The sequence below is a fragment of the Aplidium turbinatum genome, chromosome 6 (genome assembly GCF_918807975.1).
Source record: "Aplidium turbinatum chromosome 6, kaAplTurb1.1, whole genome shotgun sequence".
NCBI lineage: Eukaryota > Metazoa > Chordata > Ascidiacea > Aplousobranchia > Polyclinidae > Aplidium > Aplidium turbinatum.
In genome coordinates, this window is record NC_137477.1 from 1,603,686 (window position 1) to 1,617,369 (window position 13,684).

At 39.0% G+C, this 13,684-nt stretch overlaps 2 protein-coding genes across 2 annotated transcripts; both read right to left on the reverse strand.

The window, feature by feature from the left end:
- Window positions 1–3,987: 3,987 nt before the first annotated feature.
- Window positions 3,988–7,451, reverse strand: LOC145772278 (epithelial membrane protein 1-like). Its single transcript, XM_082584144.1, has 3 exons — window positions 7,252–7,451; window positions 6,160–6,306; window positions 3,988–5,822 (listed from the first exon to the last, which is right to left on the reverse strand). Exons 1-3 carry the CDS (start codon window positions 7,436–7,438, stop codon window positions 5,632–5,634), a joined length of 525 nt encoding a protein of 174 aa, XP_082440270.1. The 5' UTR covers window positions 7,439–7,451; the 3' UTR covers window positions 3,988–5,631.
- A 2,280-nt stretch (window positions 7,452–9,731) lies between these two features.
- Window positions 9,732–11,396, reverse strand: LOC145772297 (uncharacterized). The gene is made up of 2 exons (XM_082584164.1): window positions 11,155–11,396; window positions 9,732–10,740 (listed from the first exon to the last, which is right to left on the reverse strand). Exons 1-2 carry the CDS (start codon window positions 11,307–11,309, stop codon window positions 10,560–10,562), a joined length of 336 nt encoding a protein of 111 aa, XP_082440290.1. The 5' UTR covers window positions 11,310–11,396; the 3' UTR covers window positions 9,732–10,559.
- Between the last annotated feature and the right edge of the window lie 2,288 nt (window positions 11,397–13,684).

Here is a 13,684-nt window from a genome sequence, read left to right on the forward strand (position 1 = left end):
GCAACTTGTTTTTATGCGCAATCATACAGTATTTGGTAAAGAACCAAGGATTAGTTGGTAAAAGAAAGCGAAGAAGATCGAAAAGAAGATGGAGCTGGACTGTGTGGCAAAAGATATGGAAATAATGGAAGTGAAGGAGGAAGATGCTGCTGACAGAGTAATGTGGACTAGCCTACTGCAATCTGCACCGCAATCCCACTTGAAGTGGGAATAAAGAAGAAGAAAAAGATTAAAAAACTGAACAAAATCTAGGTGAGAACAAACTATTTTGTATCAGTCAAGGGGGAAGCACCTGGTCACGTGGGTACTATCCAAAAGTAATTTCCTAGATTCGTTACTGGCTGAGAGGTTTCCAGCAAACATTTCAATTTTAAAAGGGTTTAGTTTTTATTTTATTTTGAGAGGTTTTTGAATCTTTATCCTGGGACTGACAAAGCCTTGATAAGTTATTCATGGTAGTTTTGCATACTTGTAGAGGCTCTTGACGCAGGACTGGTTACCTAGATTGGCAGAGTAAGTTTTTCGATTGTTGAAGTGTTGTTGCTGGGAAATTATTCCATCCATTAGATGCCGCTGAATGGAGAGCAGTCCTTAGAATGCGTTGCTCAAGCGCACACCCCGAAAGTCGAACCAGCGCCGCTTGATCTTGAAGCTTCTTCGTTCACGAAGTCACGCTCTAACCAACTGAGCTATCGGGGCGGACAATTCTGCTGGAGGGCGAACTTGCGCAATGGTGTCAACTCCGCATTAATTTAATATCTGAGTACTTAATTTTTAATCAGAATAGGTTAATCGAAGCTTTTCATCACTTAGTGACACATTTTTTTGCTTACCAGTCCAAAGTCTAAGACCTGGCAGAAACTTTGGCTTATAAAACGTCCAAAATCTAAATGGAGTTGTTCAAACAAGCGGTTGATCCATCGAGCTTTGCTCTCAACCATCCTATAGCCTACTACAGTGACGCAATGCCCCTACATCGGCCTAACATATTGCCTGTTCGGTTAACCTCCTTTCGGGCGTCTTGTTCGGCTAACAGTCCTGTCGGGCGTCTTGTGATATTTAACAAACTTTCAACCTATTAAGTGTTTGCAGTGAGCGATCTTTCAAAACTATAATTAACAACGTTTTGAGAAGTAGGTACACATGGATGACGTCATTTTTTTGCTATAAAAACTTAATCATCTCCAAAAACAACAATTTCAAATTTCGTAAAATCCGAACCTGGCTGTTTCTATTTATTTGTTATAACATCTTCTCTGTCTTTTGAAAGACAAAGTTACAACGTCCCTCCAATCTTTCCTGTCCTTTCTTTCAATCAGTTCTGTCGGCTAGCTGAATGAAATAGGATTAAGTGAGAGAAACTTTTGAAAAATGCTAAAAATAACGCATTGTTTTTGATTTTTTGGGAAGGAGGGCAGATGCACGTGACTCTACGAAATCAAGACTTTGTCAGTCCGAAGATAAAGATTCAAATCAAAACCAAACCTGTGTGTATTTGACATTAAAAGACAAATACTGTATAGTGGTATCGAGAACTTTTGTTTGAAATACTCGCAGTTTGCTCTCTAGCGTAATGTAGTGTAATGACTTACAAACGTTTACCTACAGCCTGGTGGGGTTCCAAATTATCAAGATAGAAGTGATACGCTGTTTTATGGATTTACAAATTTAGGTTGTTTTTGAACGTGGTTGGTGTTGTTTTGGTTTAATTACACCAAGATACTAAATTAACTTCAACCAACGATAATCGTCATAAAACGTTAAAAACCATATGAGGGAAATACAAAGACTGGAAATTGCAAGTGAAAAATTGTTGAAAAAGAACTGAAAATCATTTCAATCCCACACCACTAACTCATCAGTGAAATTATTTTGACGTAAAATTGCACAAATGCAACGTTTGATTGAGATGCTGTGATTCTGACGTTATCCACGTAGGAGATCTTGTCTGCGAAGCAGAAAGCATTAATTCATCTCAGTAGTCGCAAAGCTTCCTTTTTCTTGACCCCTGCCACGTTATGGTAAGCAAGGCAGTTGAGATAATTTGGGGCCACTACCAATATGTAGCCCCATTAAATATGACCCCCAAACTCCAAAAATTGTTTGATGTTTTTGTTATCGAGCCACCTAAAACATCTCGGACCCGGAAGTGACCTTCTCGAACGTATTTTTTAGACGTTTTGTTTACTTTTAAACTTGAAGATGTTGCGAGCGCGTCAAATCCATTTTGCTCAGCACACCCGATCACGGCTGTAGGTAGGCCCAATGTTCGCGTTTTCTCGCTCGACTGCTTTTCTGGATCCCTGTTATATTGTAACGTGTTCTATGTTCTATCATTGTCCGCTTGATATTTAGAAGAAAAATGAACCTAAAATAAAAAGGCCTTTTTGTACCATCGACCATACCAGTTGTTGTCAGGCCTGGATTTAGGGGGGTGCAGGTTCCCCGGGCCCCCCGACGTGGAAAAAATGTGATTTTGTGTTATTATTTTTTTTCTTTCAGCCTTTGAAGTTTCTGCAAAACGCTGTGCTGTGCTAGATTAATGCTACTGTAGACGTTGAGGTGGTTTTTCGCGCCGATGGCGAGAAAACATTTTTTGCACGGGGGCCCCCCGATCAAAAGTGTCCCGGGCCGCCCATTAGCTAAATCCGGCCCTGGTTGTTATAAACGTTTGTTCTACGTAGTTTCTTGGTTCAATGATTACTTCGTTGGTGCGTTTCATCCTCGGGCTGCATAGCCGAGTGGGGAGAACCCTGGTTCGCCGTCCGATAGGGCGCCGGTTCGACACTGCTCAAGAGCATGCGGCTGGGTCTCAGGCAGAACACTTATATTAGGGTGTTGCAGGCGCCCCATGAAATTTAAATCGTGGTTTCACCATGCTTACCTTTTTTCTGGCACTGTGTTTAGATCAGTAGACCACAAATATGAAGTTTCATAAATTTTCATCGACGTTTACCTCCACCGCCGAGGCCATTTTGAGGCCCACTTTTTGAATTTTTTCATGTTTTTTGTCACTAGAGGGCAGTGTATAAGTTTTGCAATATTGGGGGTATATGTAAAAGATGCTCTATGATGTTCTGAATAATGTTAAAAAAAATTGGAGAAATGGGATAAGTATATCCCAAAACATTCAAGTTTTGTCACTCATTTTTTTGCACAATACTGCCCCTAGTGGCGAAAAGAAAAGTTAAAATATCTTAAAAACTACTGGTCATATTGTTATGGAACTTGCATGCACCCCCCATTTTCATGGATAAGGAATTTGATTTTAGCAATATTTTTTCAAAATATTACCACTAGAGGGCGGTAATTCTAATTTTGAACTATATTTCTGTAAAAAGGCGATACTGTTGCATTTCTAAGGAAAATCAAATTCCTTATCCATGAAAATGGGGGGTGCATGCAAGTTCCATAACAATATGACCAGTAGTTTTTAAGATATTTTATCTTTTCTTTTCACCACTAGGGGCAGTATTGTGCAAAAAATGATTGACAAAACTTGAATATTTTTGGATATACTCATCCCATTTCTCCAATTTTTTTTTAGCATTATTCAGAACATCATAGAGCATCTTTTACATATACCCCCAATATTGCCAAACTTATACACTGCCCTCTAGTGGCAAAAAACATGAAAAAATTCAAAAAGTGGGCCTCAAAATGGCCTCGGCGGTGGAGGTAAACGTCGATGAAAATTTATGAAACTTCATATTTGTGGTCTACTGATCTAAACACAGTACCACAAAAAAGATAAGCAAAATCCGAGAGGGTTGGGGCGCCTGCAACACCCTAACTTACATGTGTGCCTGAAAGTTGACGCGAAGATTGGCTTTCTTGCCTTCCCGTTCACTTAATCCAAATCTTGAACCACTGGGCATACAACCTCAACCGGATGCATACAATCATACAACAACAACAAAAATCCTCGGGCTATTTTGTGTTGCTAGACCTGCCTTCATTTTTAGTATAGTTCAAGTTGGAGTGGTCGCATTTTAAATTTGGTAAAACTTCACTAATACATTCAGCTTTAGTTTCATGACACCAGTGTTGCCAGTGTAGCTGGCAGCACTGGTGTAGCTGCAAGCCTTTCGAGCGCAACCCACTGATCGTGTTGTATGTTCTCACATCACCACAATCCTGCAAGCACTTACGATGAAGAATAAAAGACAGTGATATCAAGAAACAAAGTTTAAATCACGAAACTGTGTTAATAAACGAAAATCCGCTTTTTTGGCTTTCATATGAAGATGCGACATGATGGTAAAAATACAATGTGAGAAAATAATAAAATGAAAAAACAAGTAAAATATTGAGTTTGGTGGATTGCTTCACAGAATCGCGTGACTTAAAGGCGTTGTTGATTGCCATGGACAGAGGGTTGTTTGTTGGCCGGCGACATATGAGCTTCGGTGGCCGAGAGTTTATTCCTTCACCACCACCATATCCTCCCTAGACTAAATTAGGAGCCCATTGGAGTTGCCGGTTTAATTTCATCATCCGAGATACGAAGATCTTCTGCTCCGTTTGGTGAATGGCAGCTTGACTTGCTCTATTGCGTAATCACCATAATTATAGACACCTCGTCTATTGCGTCACAGACAACTTTGAAAGGTGAATGGCTTCCGTAGAGCATGTACTAACAGCTACATTAGTTACATCAGTTTACGGAAATACGAAACTTGGGTTCATCAAAAATTAGGCCTAGGTCTCGAACTTGTCATTTTGTGGCAACAACGTCACACTTGGTATCCACAATAGTTGGGCAAGTTCACGAACTTTGAAAGCAAGATGGCCAATGAATTGTACAATTGACTTGAAAACATTAAAATCAGGCTTGCACTTCGCTAAAATACAAATATCAACAAACAACTGGAGCTGTAGCATCTACGCCATGATTAGTGACGGCCACAACATTGATGTAGTCTTTGATGATCATTGATGCAGGTACAATTGGACATGCAACCCGATCACTTCAACGTGGCTTGCTCTTCCCACTCAGTAACACATGGGGAACAATAACGCGAAAGAAATATGATTTGAATCGGCACTGCAGCACATAAAGAAATTACTCAAGACATGAAGAGTTTCTATGTTTAGATTGAACTTCAAATGTAACATTGTTTGTATGATCAGCGATCTACTTCTGATTCCACGATATCGTCTTGATGCTGAAGAGTTCAGCTAATACAAAATGTCGCCTGAAGTGTGGCTTCAAACCGAACATGTCACAATGCAACAAACATCACCATAAACAAACGACTGAAGAACGTGCTTCTTTTTTAAAAATTCATTGAAAAATGTAAAAACGAAAATTGAAAAACAATTATCCTAAACAGACGCAACAAAGTAACTTTAGCGGGTTTAACATGTTTTATGACAAAGAGATATTAAAAAATCAACTCAAGCGTTTTCGACACGTACGTGTGTCCTCATCAGGAACTACTTTAATCTTAAATTACTTACATTATCCTAAACGGCACAAAAACGTTTTCTATAAAAACCGCGATAACCCAATGGCCCTCCGTGGGGGGCACCTGCAGGGAAAGTACTGCCAATAATGGCCCTGCGTAGGGGGCATTTGCAGGAAGAGTACTGTAGCCAATTATGACCAGACACCAAGTAGCCTACGCTTCAACACTTGCAACAGCCTTTGCAATCTTTCTCAGCTTCATCGACTGCATCGAAGATGGCGGACGCTGTGAGGACGATGCTGGCACAGAACGATATCCAACCGATTATGTAGGAGGCCCCGAATGAATGGCCCGCCGCCAGAGGGTGGTACGTACTTGTGTATGTTGCCAGGGCTGCCAGAAGCGTGAATGCTGGAAATGCATAAAATATAAAATGTTCAAGTTCAGCTCGTTTTAATAGACAGACAAATCCTGTGTAGAGCTGAATAGCTGATTCCAATGGAACTTTATGATGTCAGTCCAACCATAGTTGGTGGCAAGTGAACAGAAATAAAAAGCAATTTTAAAATCTGCTTTTCGGTTTTATTGGTAACGTCGTAAGATACCCACAAAGCAAATCAACAATTTTCTATTCAAAACGGTTGATTTGCTGCCTGGAGATAAATACAATAAGACAAGTCTCCAAACTACGTGTGCACAGAGCTATTTTACTCATTCTTGGCCCAAGGAGGGGAAACCGCTACCTCACCTGCAATTCCGAAAGCAATGGCTATGACGTAGTGCGCCGGATGTTTAGACTTCTTCCATTGTTTGATCATATGCAAGAGGGCGGCTATAGCGTGTGCCACTGTTGATATAACTGATAGAATCTGCGTCGCGGTGTGCGTAAATGTATCTGCAGAAAAGACAATTCAAAAATTTTTATATGCAGCGTTTTATCACAGTAGACTAGCTTACAAACGTTAGCACATAAAGCTTTAAGTAAGTGAACAACACAAAGTTTAAGTAATTTAATTAGTAGTTGGGCGAGCGCGTTGGGCTCGCAGTCGAGAGCCTGCATGTTCGACTCCAGCCACCCACACTTGCTGTTGTTTCTCTGGGCAAGAAACTTTACGATGATTGCCTCTACTCAGTGATCGATTTCGAGTGATGGGTAGTACCAAATTTCAGTCATAAGTAGAGTAGACAACCGGAAACAGACATTGCAGTCGGCTGCAGCGTGGGTCAGGTGTACGTCGGAAGGCGTACACCGATGCATAGCGCTCAAGTCCGCTTTCCCGCAATGCAGGATAAAGATAATAAAACAAACAAACAAAACAAACACCAGTTCTTCAAAGATCATAATATTGAAGAACCACTCGAAATTTCCCAATGGCAACGACTGTTATGACGTAACTAAATGCGACAACGTAAGCAAGAAAATAAACACAGTGGTAACACTTTTAATATTCTGTAAGAAGCAGCAAAAGGTTACAGTATTAGGAAAAAGTATTTCAATTTTGTAATAATTAAAATAAAAAACGAAAACACTGTATTATAATGCTTTAAATTAAAAGAATTTATGCCCTTCAACTACCGAGTTTGTAAACAGCATAGCCACCTAGGTAGCCATGTAAACAGCTATTTTCATTGTTCAACCGCGATTAGTTAGCTTTCACGGTGGTACTTAATTCTAATTTTTATTTGGCAACACTAATACAGCATTTCAGGTCGTGACAAAATTCAACCACGCAGCACCAGGCAATCAAGGCGTGGCCTGCGGAAATGTTAGCAATTACGTAACATTTTTTCAACTTTATACATCATCAATTGAATGCAATGTTTCCAGAAACAAACTTACCATCTGAATGGCAGCTGTCTTCTGTGCATACTCTCCATAGACCAATTGACAACACAGTTATGTTATTAACATTGTCAACTTCTGGTGGAGTTCTATGCACCCAGGCTACAGTCACCACAGATACAATGGTGAGAATAAAAGAAATTACAGCAACTAAACCAAAAACTAATCCACGCACAGGCCTCATGTTGTATTCGTGGTTAAACTGCAACAAAGAAACAAAAATTTGTAGTTACTAGTTGCTTTTCTTATTACTTCTGTACAGAGCTGATACTTCTTTCAATTTAATCGCAGTTAACAAAAACAAGTAGCCTACTCAAATGTTTCTCTAAGTTAAACAAAACTGAATTAGGCCTACTGTAGTTGTTTAAAGCTTTTGGTAAAATGATATACCGTACCGGTAAAGCTGCAAACGACCCATACCATCTGCTATTTTGATAACTTTTTTTAAAACTTAAATTTCCCCACAACAGCATGAAGCATTGATATAAACACTTCATGTTGTGAAAGAAACAAACCTTTGAGGGTAAACAAATCTTGTCTAGCTATTTGCAGTTGCATGTAAGCCTAACTGCACGAGCATATCAGTTCAGTTCTTTCCATTCATGAGCTACAAACATAGCGACTATCAAACTGATGTTTTAAAAAACCTTTAAATCTACAGACACCAAGTCATTATAAGACTCCTCAACGCTTTCAATTCAACAGATAAACCAAAACCTTGTTACAAACAAAACCATTTCGCCATCATCTCTTGTCATGTTGCAACACTGCTTAGTCAGTCTAGTTGTCACAACTGCTCGTAGCCGCTGGTCCTTGTGTTACGTCACAAGTGGCGTAGTAAAAGTAAGTGAAAAAGGATTGATTGAATTACTGCGCCATTGAATACGAAGAGCGCTTAAACGACGTCCTGTAACGTTGCATTCGAAAAGTTTAGTTGCGCAAAAGAGAATTGCTTACTGAGCAGGACGGTTGCAACACCGTGATTTATATAATGCATCAGCATTTAGTAGGGTGGCAATTGTCAGTAGGCTTCTAAACAGCATCATGCTGCTTCATCCAAAAATAAACCTCTTTTTATATTAGCACAACATTTGGTTACGTTGAGTCAATGTTAAAAAAGGGTTGATTAGCTGGCTCGGGCAATCATGGCAGGGCCGTGTTAACCGTTATTTAGGGGCCCACTTATTTTTAGTCCGTAAAATGCTTTTTAACTGTTAAAAAAAATTGCTACAAAAACACAATCAATCAATAGCTTAAAGTTTAAGCCTTAAACCCTACAAGGCCGTATTTACTGCTTTCCAACCAACCTAATTTTACATGTCACATTTAATAATATGTATTTGTTTTCATTTTTGGAAAAATTTCTCGTTCACTGTGCTCGCTTAACCACATTTTATCCATCTAACCAGGGATGTTGGGCAATGGCCATGCATAGTTTCAGAAAGTAAATTAAAGGAGAAAAATTTTTTGTGTATTCCACAGAAACTAATAAAATAATGTAATATTCCGAAGTACAGACTGATCACTCAAATAGCGAAGTTATTTTACAATTAAACTGATAAATTTCAGTGTTGATGGAGATGGGCTATAAAGCAGATACCACGCAGGTGAAGCGAAGGTGAGACCACCTCAGATAGATTTTCGAAGTTCTAGTCTGTTGAAAAGCTACGCCGTGCAAGGCTAGGTATACAAATTTTCAAGATATAAATTATTGAAATCTTTCTGTGATCGTGAACGAAATTTTATTGAAATGATAATCTAACTAACTTAAATTTTAAACCAAACCTTCAACCTACAGTATATCCAATTTTAATTTTAATTTGATAAATTCGGTTACGTACAAAGCGACCTATGGTTACATACAAAGTGCATTTTACAAAGAGGTCCTATTTTTAAGAGCCATCGCTAAACATAGCAGCCCACTAGCGTTTTTAGGGAGTAAGGGCAAGAGGTGCTCACACAGGCCTCAATCGTGGTCATGGCCAATTGGCCATAGCTGGATAAAACACTTTTGTATTTGTACTTGCGCTAGCTCGGAGGAAATACCACTTTGCAATCTGCTTTGCGATTCTCTTAAAATTCTAAACAGACGAGTTTGCAAGCAACAACAATAGATGATGATTATGTGCCTGATCTGATACAGACGTTGGCGATCATGGCCTTCCAAACTTCTCTGTCATTTGCCATTCGTATAAAATCGTTCGTTTTAACTGTTGTGTTTATGGCCCATTGATTCAAGCTGTTTAAATAAGTTAATCTTTGTCGACCTCTGCATCTTTTTCCCTGTATCATCCCCAATAGAGCTAATTTTTCCAAATCTCCATGTCTGTGAATATGACAACAATAGAAAGGGTGATAAAAACTGAAACAAACATGCAACGCAGGTAACAATGCTGTCAATAGTGTTGCAATAGAAGAACAAATATTAGCGAACAATGCTAGAATATGAAACTGTTGGAAAAATAAACGCTCAAGTGTCACTTTCTCTCTGGCAATCTAGGCGAAACAATTTCACGATTTATTGCGATGAAACAACAGTGGTGAAAATACAACTCACTAACAATTGTTTGGTTCCACATGGGTGCTTTTTCAATTAATTTACCTTCATGTAAACATCATCATGCAAGCACTAACATAGTCCTAGGAGATGGGGTTGCAGGGGAGGCAGTCGCCCCTGTTGCAAAAATCATTGCAAATTTGAGCAAAAATATCCAGTTACATGAGTACATTGTAAATTGTTGCGTTTTCAAATGCACTGTATATCTGCAAAGACAACATTTGAGTAAACTTTGTTCGCTTTTGAAATTTTGTTTGAAGAAACTTTTCCAACTGTAGAAAGCCCCCTTTTAACTGCTCACTTGAGAATGAAAATTCGTTTTGAACCGTATAACCACGAAGTGAGAGACGATGTAGTTTCCATTACAAATGTTGAACAAGTTTTAGTGAAACAAATTTGCATAAACTATAAAGCGATTCACAACAACATACTAAATTTGCAGAAGCGGCGAAACACAGAAATTGTGACGTGTTTGTGCAGCGGAAGCATGGCATTGCGTAACTATGGCAACCATGGTCGCTTGACACATAAATCTATTTTAATTTTGTTGACGACAGGAATCACATCTAAAAATAGTTTCATAAACTGCCTGTAAACACATTAGGAAAGACACATTGAAAGGAATATGTGTCATGATCTCCGATATTCTCCGATGATCTCCAACTCCAATCGGAACAATTCGGTGGGTATCGGAAGCGAATCTTCAACTTCGCAAAACTTTCTTTTATCAGCAACTCCCCTTCTTGAATCAAACTGGCACCGAAGTTGGTCTTTGCGCCCTGAAAGAATGAAATTTCTGAGGGGACCTTTTCCCTTTTCGTTTTCTTTTCACTTTTCTGTCTTGCTTCTTGCAGCTGCACACAATGCAAAAATATCCTCCACAGAACACAAGGACCAGAAACAGAATGACGCAACCGATTGCCAAGGGACTGAAACGAACAATAAATTATGATGTCATAACTCTAGCAATAATTACGTCGCTGTCAACGACGTACAATGTTGCAGACAACTCTGGTGCAGTCGATTGCACTGCCGCCTAATATTCATTATGTCGATCACAATTGCAAGAAACAAGGTTAAAAATGACACAATGTTGTCTCGTGCGAACTACGCCCAGACAGAGCACCGAACGCACGTTCTCTGTTTCCGAATCAGGCCGGTGAGCAATCTATGGTTCATAAGTTACACAGGAAAGCAGCGACATAAAAAAAAAACAAAAACAATTTTGGCAGAATTTAAATTCATAATGAAAGTTTACCATAATTACTTTTAACCTTTCATGACGCAGATGTGACGTAATCGCATGGTCACCCACGCGTCATCAGCGAAGATCCAATACTCACATGATGAGATCACTTTCTTCCTGTGGATTATCCTGGCATGACGTGCAGTTTTCCATGGCGCTTGTGCTGGCTTCCAAGGTTGATGTTGGAAGGATGCTTGTGGGCGCCGCATGCGGTTGAAGCAATAAGTTAGCGGTAGTGGAAATGACAGGCATGACGTCACAAACCAAGACAATGACGAAATTGTTATAAATAACCACAGAAGGCAAAAATGTGTTATCTTGTTTTCACTGCAACGTACAAAACAAAAGTTAGATTCATTGAGATCTACTGTATATTTAAACTAACGGAATGCGAAGTCAAGGCTCAGTGACGTCACAACCTACCCCAAATCACACTCAGCCTCTCTGACACTGCTCCAAACTTAAAGCTCTCGACAATTTCTAGTCATTGGTTAATGTTTTGTGGGTAATCAGCCAAGGTAAGTTTTAGAAAACTCAGAACTTTAACAAAAGTCTAAAAAAACCTTCTAATGTCCGCAAAATGTGACAAGTCAAACCATGTTTCTCAGTAGCCTTATTCTATCTGTTACCACGAGAAAAAGTAGTAGACAACCTTTATATTTACTCGCAGTTCGTTCCTGCTGCTGCATTCTTGGGTAGATATTTTTTTCTGCGTTGGCTTCAATCCTTAATGCTCAACCATGAAAAACCAACTTTAGAGTTTAGTAATTTGAAAAATACAGGAATAATTGGCAGTAAGTAAAGTTGCACATTTACAACTTTGAGCTATGAAGGCTATGAAGGTTAGTTAGGAAATTGTTTTTTTGTTAGAATTAATTGACCGATCTCTAAGTAATCTATGTGCTTCTCCAAAAGTCCCTCTGTCTGCATGCAACGTGGCGCTACTCAGCCATATTTGCAAACAAGTGAACTCTTCCAACTTACAACCTCAATTACAACAACACTCAATTCCTCGGCGATGTAAGCAATTACTTCGCGTCTGGCAATGGATTGGGGCAGAGACCTGGTCTTTAAAGTTCACCACAAAACTAAACTAACAGATTTATTTAAAGCCAAATTTTAACAAAAAGGAAACAAAGAATTCTCATTGTTCTTGTTCCACTTAAACAATCTTTTTGATTCTTGTGCGCTTTTCTGAGCAGAAGCCCCCTGGGGCATATAGAGAAGCGTTCCAAACAGCAGCTACCTTTCTGCATGAACTGTACAATAGTGAAATAGTCACGAAATGAGGCAGTTGTTTACTGGTTTCTGGTTGTTGTTTTCCTTGCTTGGTTCACTTACCTTTACACGATAGCAATTAAAATTCGGCGCCAGTGCCAAGAAACATTCAAGTTAAACTGAGCTGGACTTTGACATTATTTGACATTTTCTATTCAAATTAACCGAGGATTCTACGCCAACCCTGAGCGTAACACTTTTCAACATGTCGGCCTCAGAAGCGGAGAGCGTTTGCAATTTTGAAGTCTCAACGCTTGAAAATTAGAGGAAAAGATAAACTTATCGCATTATTTGCAAGTCTTGTGCTCTCACAAACTTCGTGTCCATATTTGGTGATGCAAGTTTTTACCAACATAATACTCTTGTGTACTCGATGGCAGACGAACTGACTGCCCTTCGGTCATCAGCCAGATCGTTCAAATACTCAACGATTCGATTAATCAGCGCATTTAAAGGTGTGTGAATAACGTTTTATTTTAAAATCATAACAAAAGAAAAGTATCTCAAAATAGCTGAAGTATCTCAAAATAAACGCATTTTTAAAGTTACCTAAAAAGCATGTTTCTTAACAAGACCGTGACAGGAGGCGCGTGGTAAGGTAATAATAATAATCGTTACATTGTAGCAACTGTATGTAGACTACACTGATCCAGCTAATATTAAGCTGCTAATCTTTGCGTCAAAGGCACTTCTAATTTGGAAAGGGTTTGGCTAACAACGTTAAACCTTAATTTTAAATTATTACATTCTTCATTTCTCTGCGTCATTTCCTTCTCTGTGCCAACTTCCCCCCAAATTGGTCGTAAACATTCTGCGGTTTTGTTCTCAGCTTGATTGTCTAGACTTCAAAAGATTCTAGATCTTGAAGACTAAGAGAAATACAATTGGAATTAAATGACGCAAAAATCGTGATCGTGTGAATTCCTAATTAATTTCGCTGGCTACAAGCCTCGCATCGCGCATCCGTTAAAAATTAATTTATCAAGCGGACAAACTAAAATTTTGTACAATCATTGCAGAGTTGCAGTAAATCTCTGGAAAAAGCTTTGAACATTTTATAGCCAAGTTATCATGTTTTGTCGATGTATGATGACGTCAATATCAAGCCTAAACAAAGTCATCACTTCTGTACAAACGATATATGCAAAACAAAATATGGCAGCTGTAGTTTCCAAGCTGTTGACGTTGAAATTACTTTATTATTTCCCTTTCTTTCTTGAATTTTTCTGAAGGTGTTGTGACCGTGCCAAATTTCTTACAACTTAATAACTAACTTCGGTCACAAGCACGTTTTAACGTTCGCATTTTGTCGCTTCTACCTTTTTCTAGACCTCTGCTGTGTTGACGTG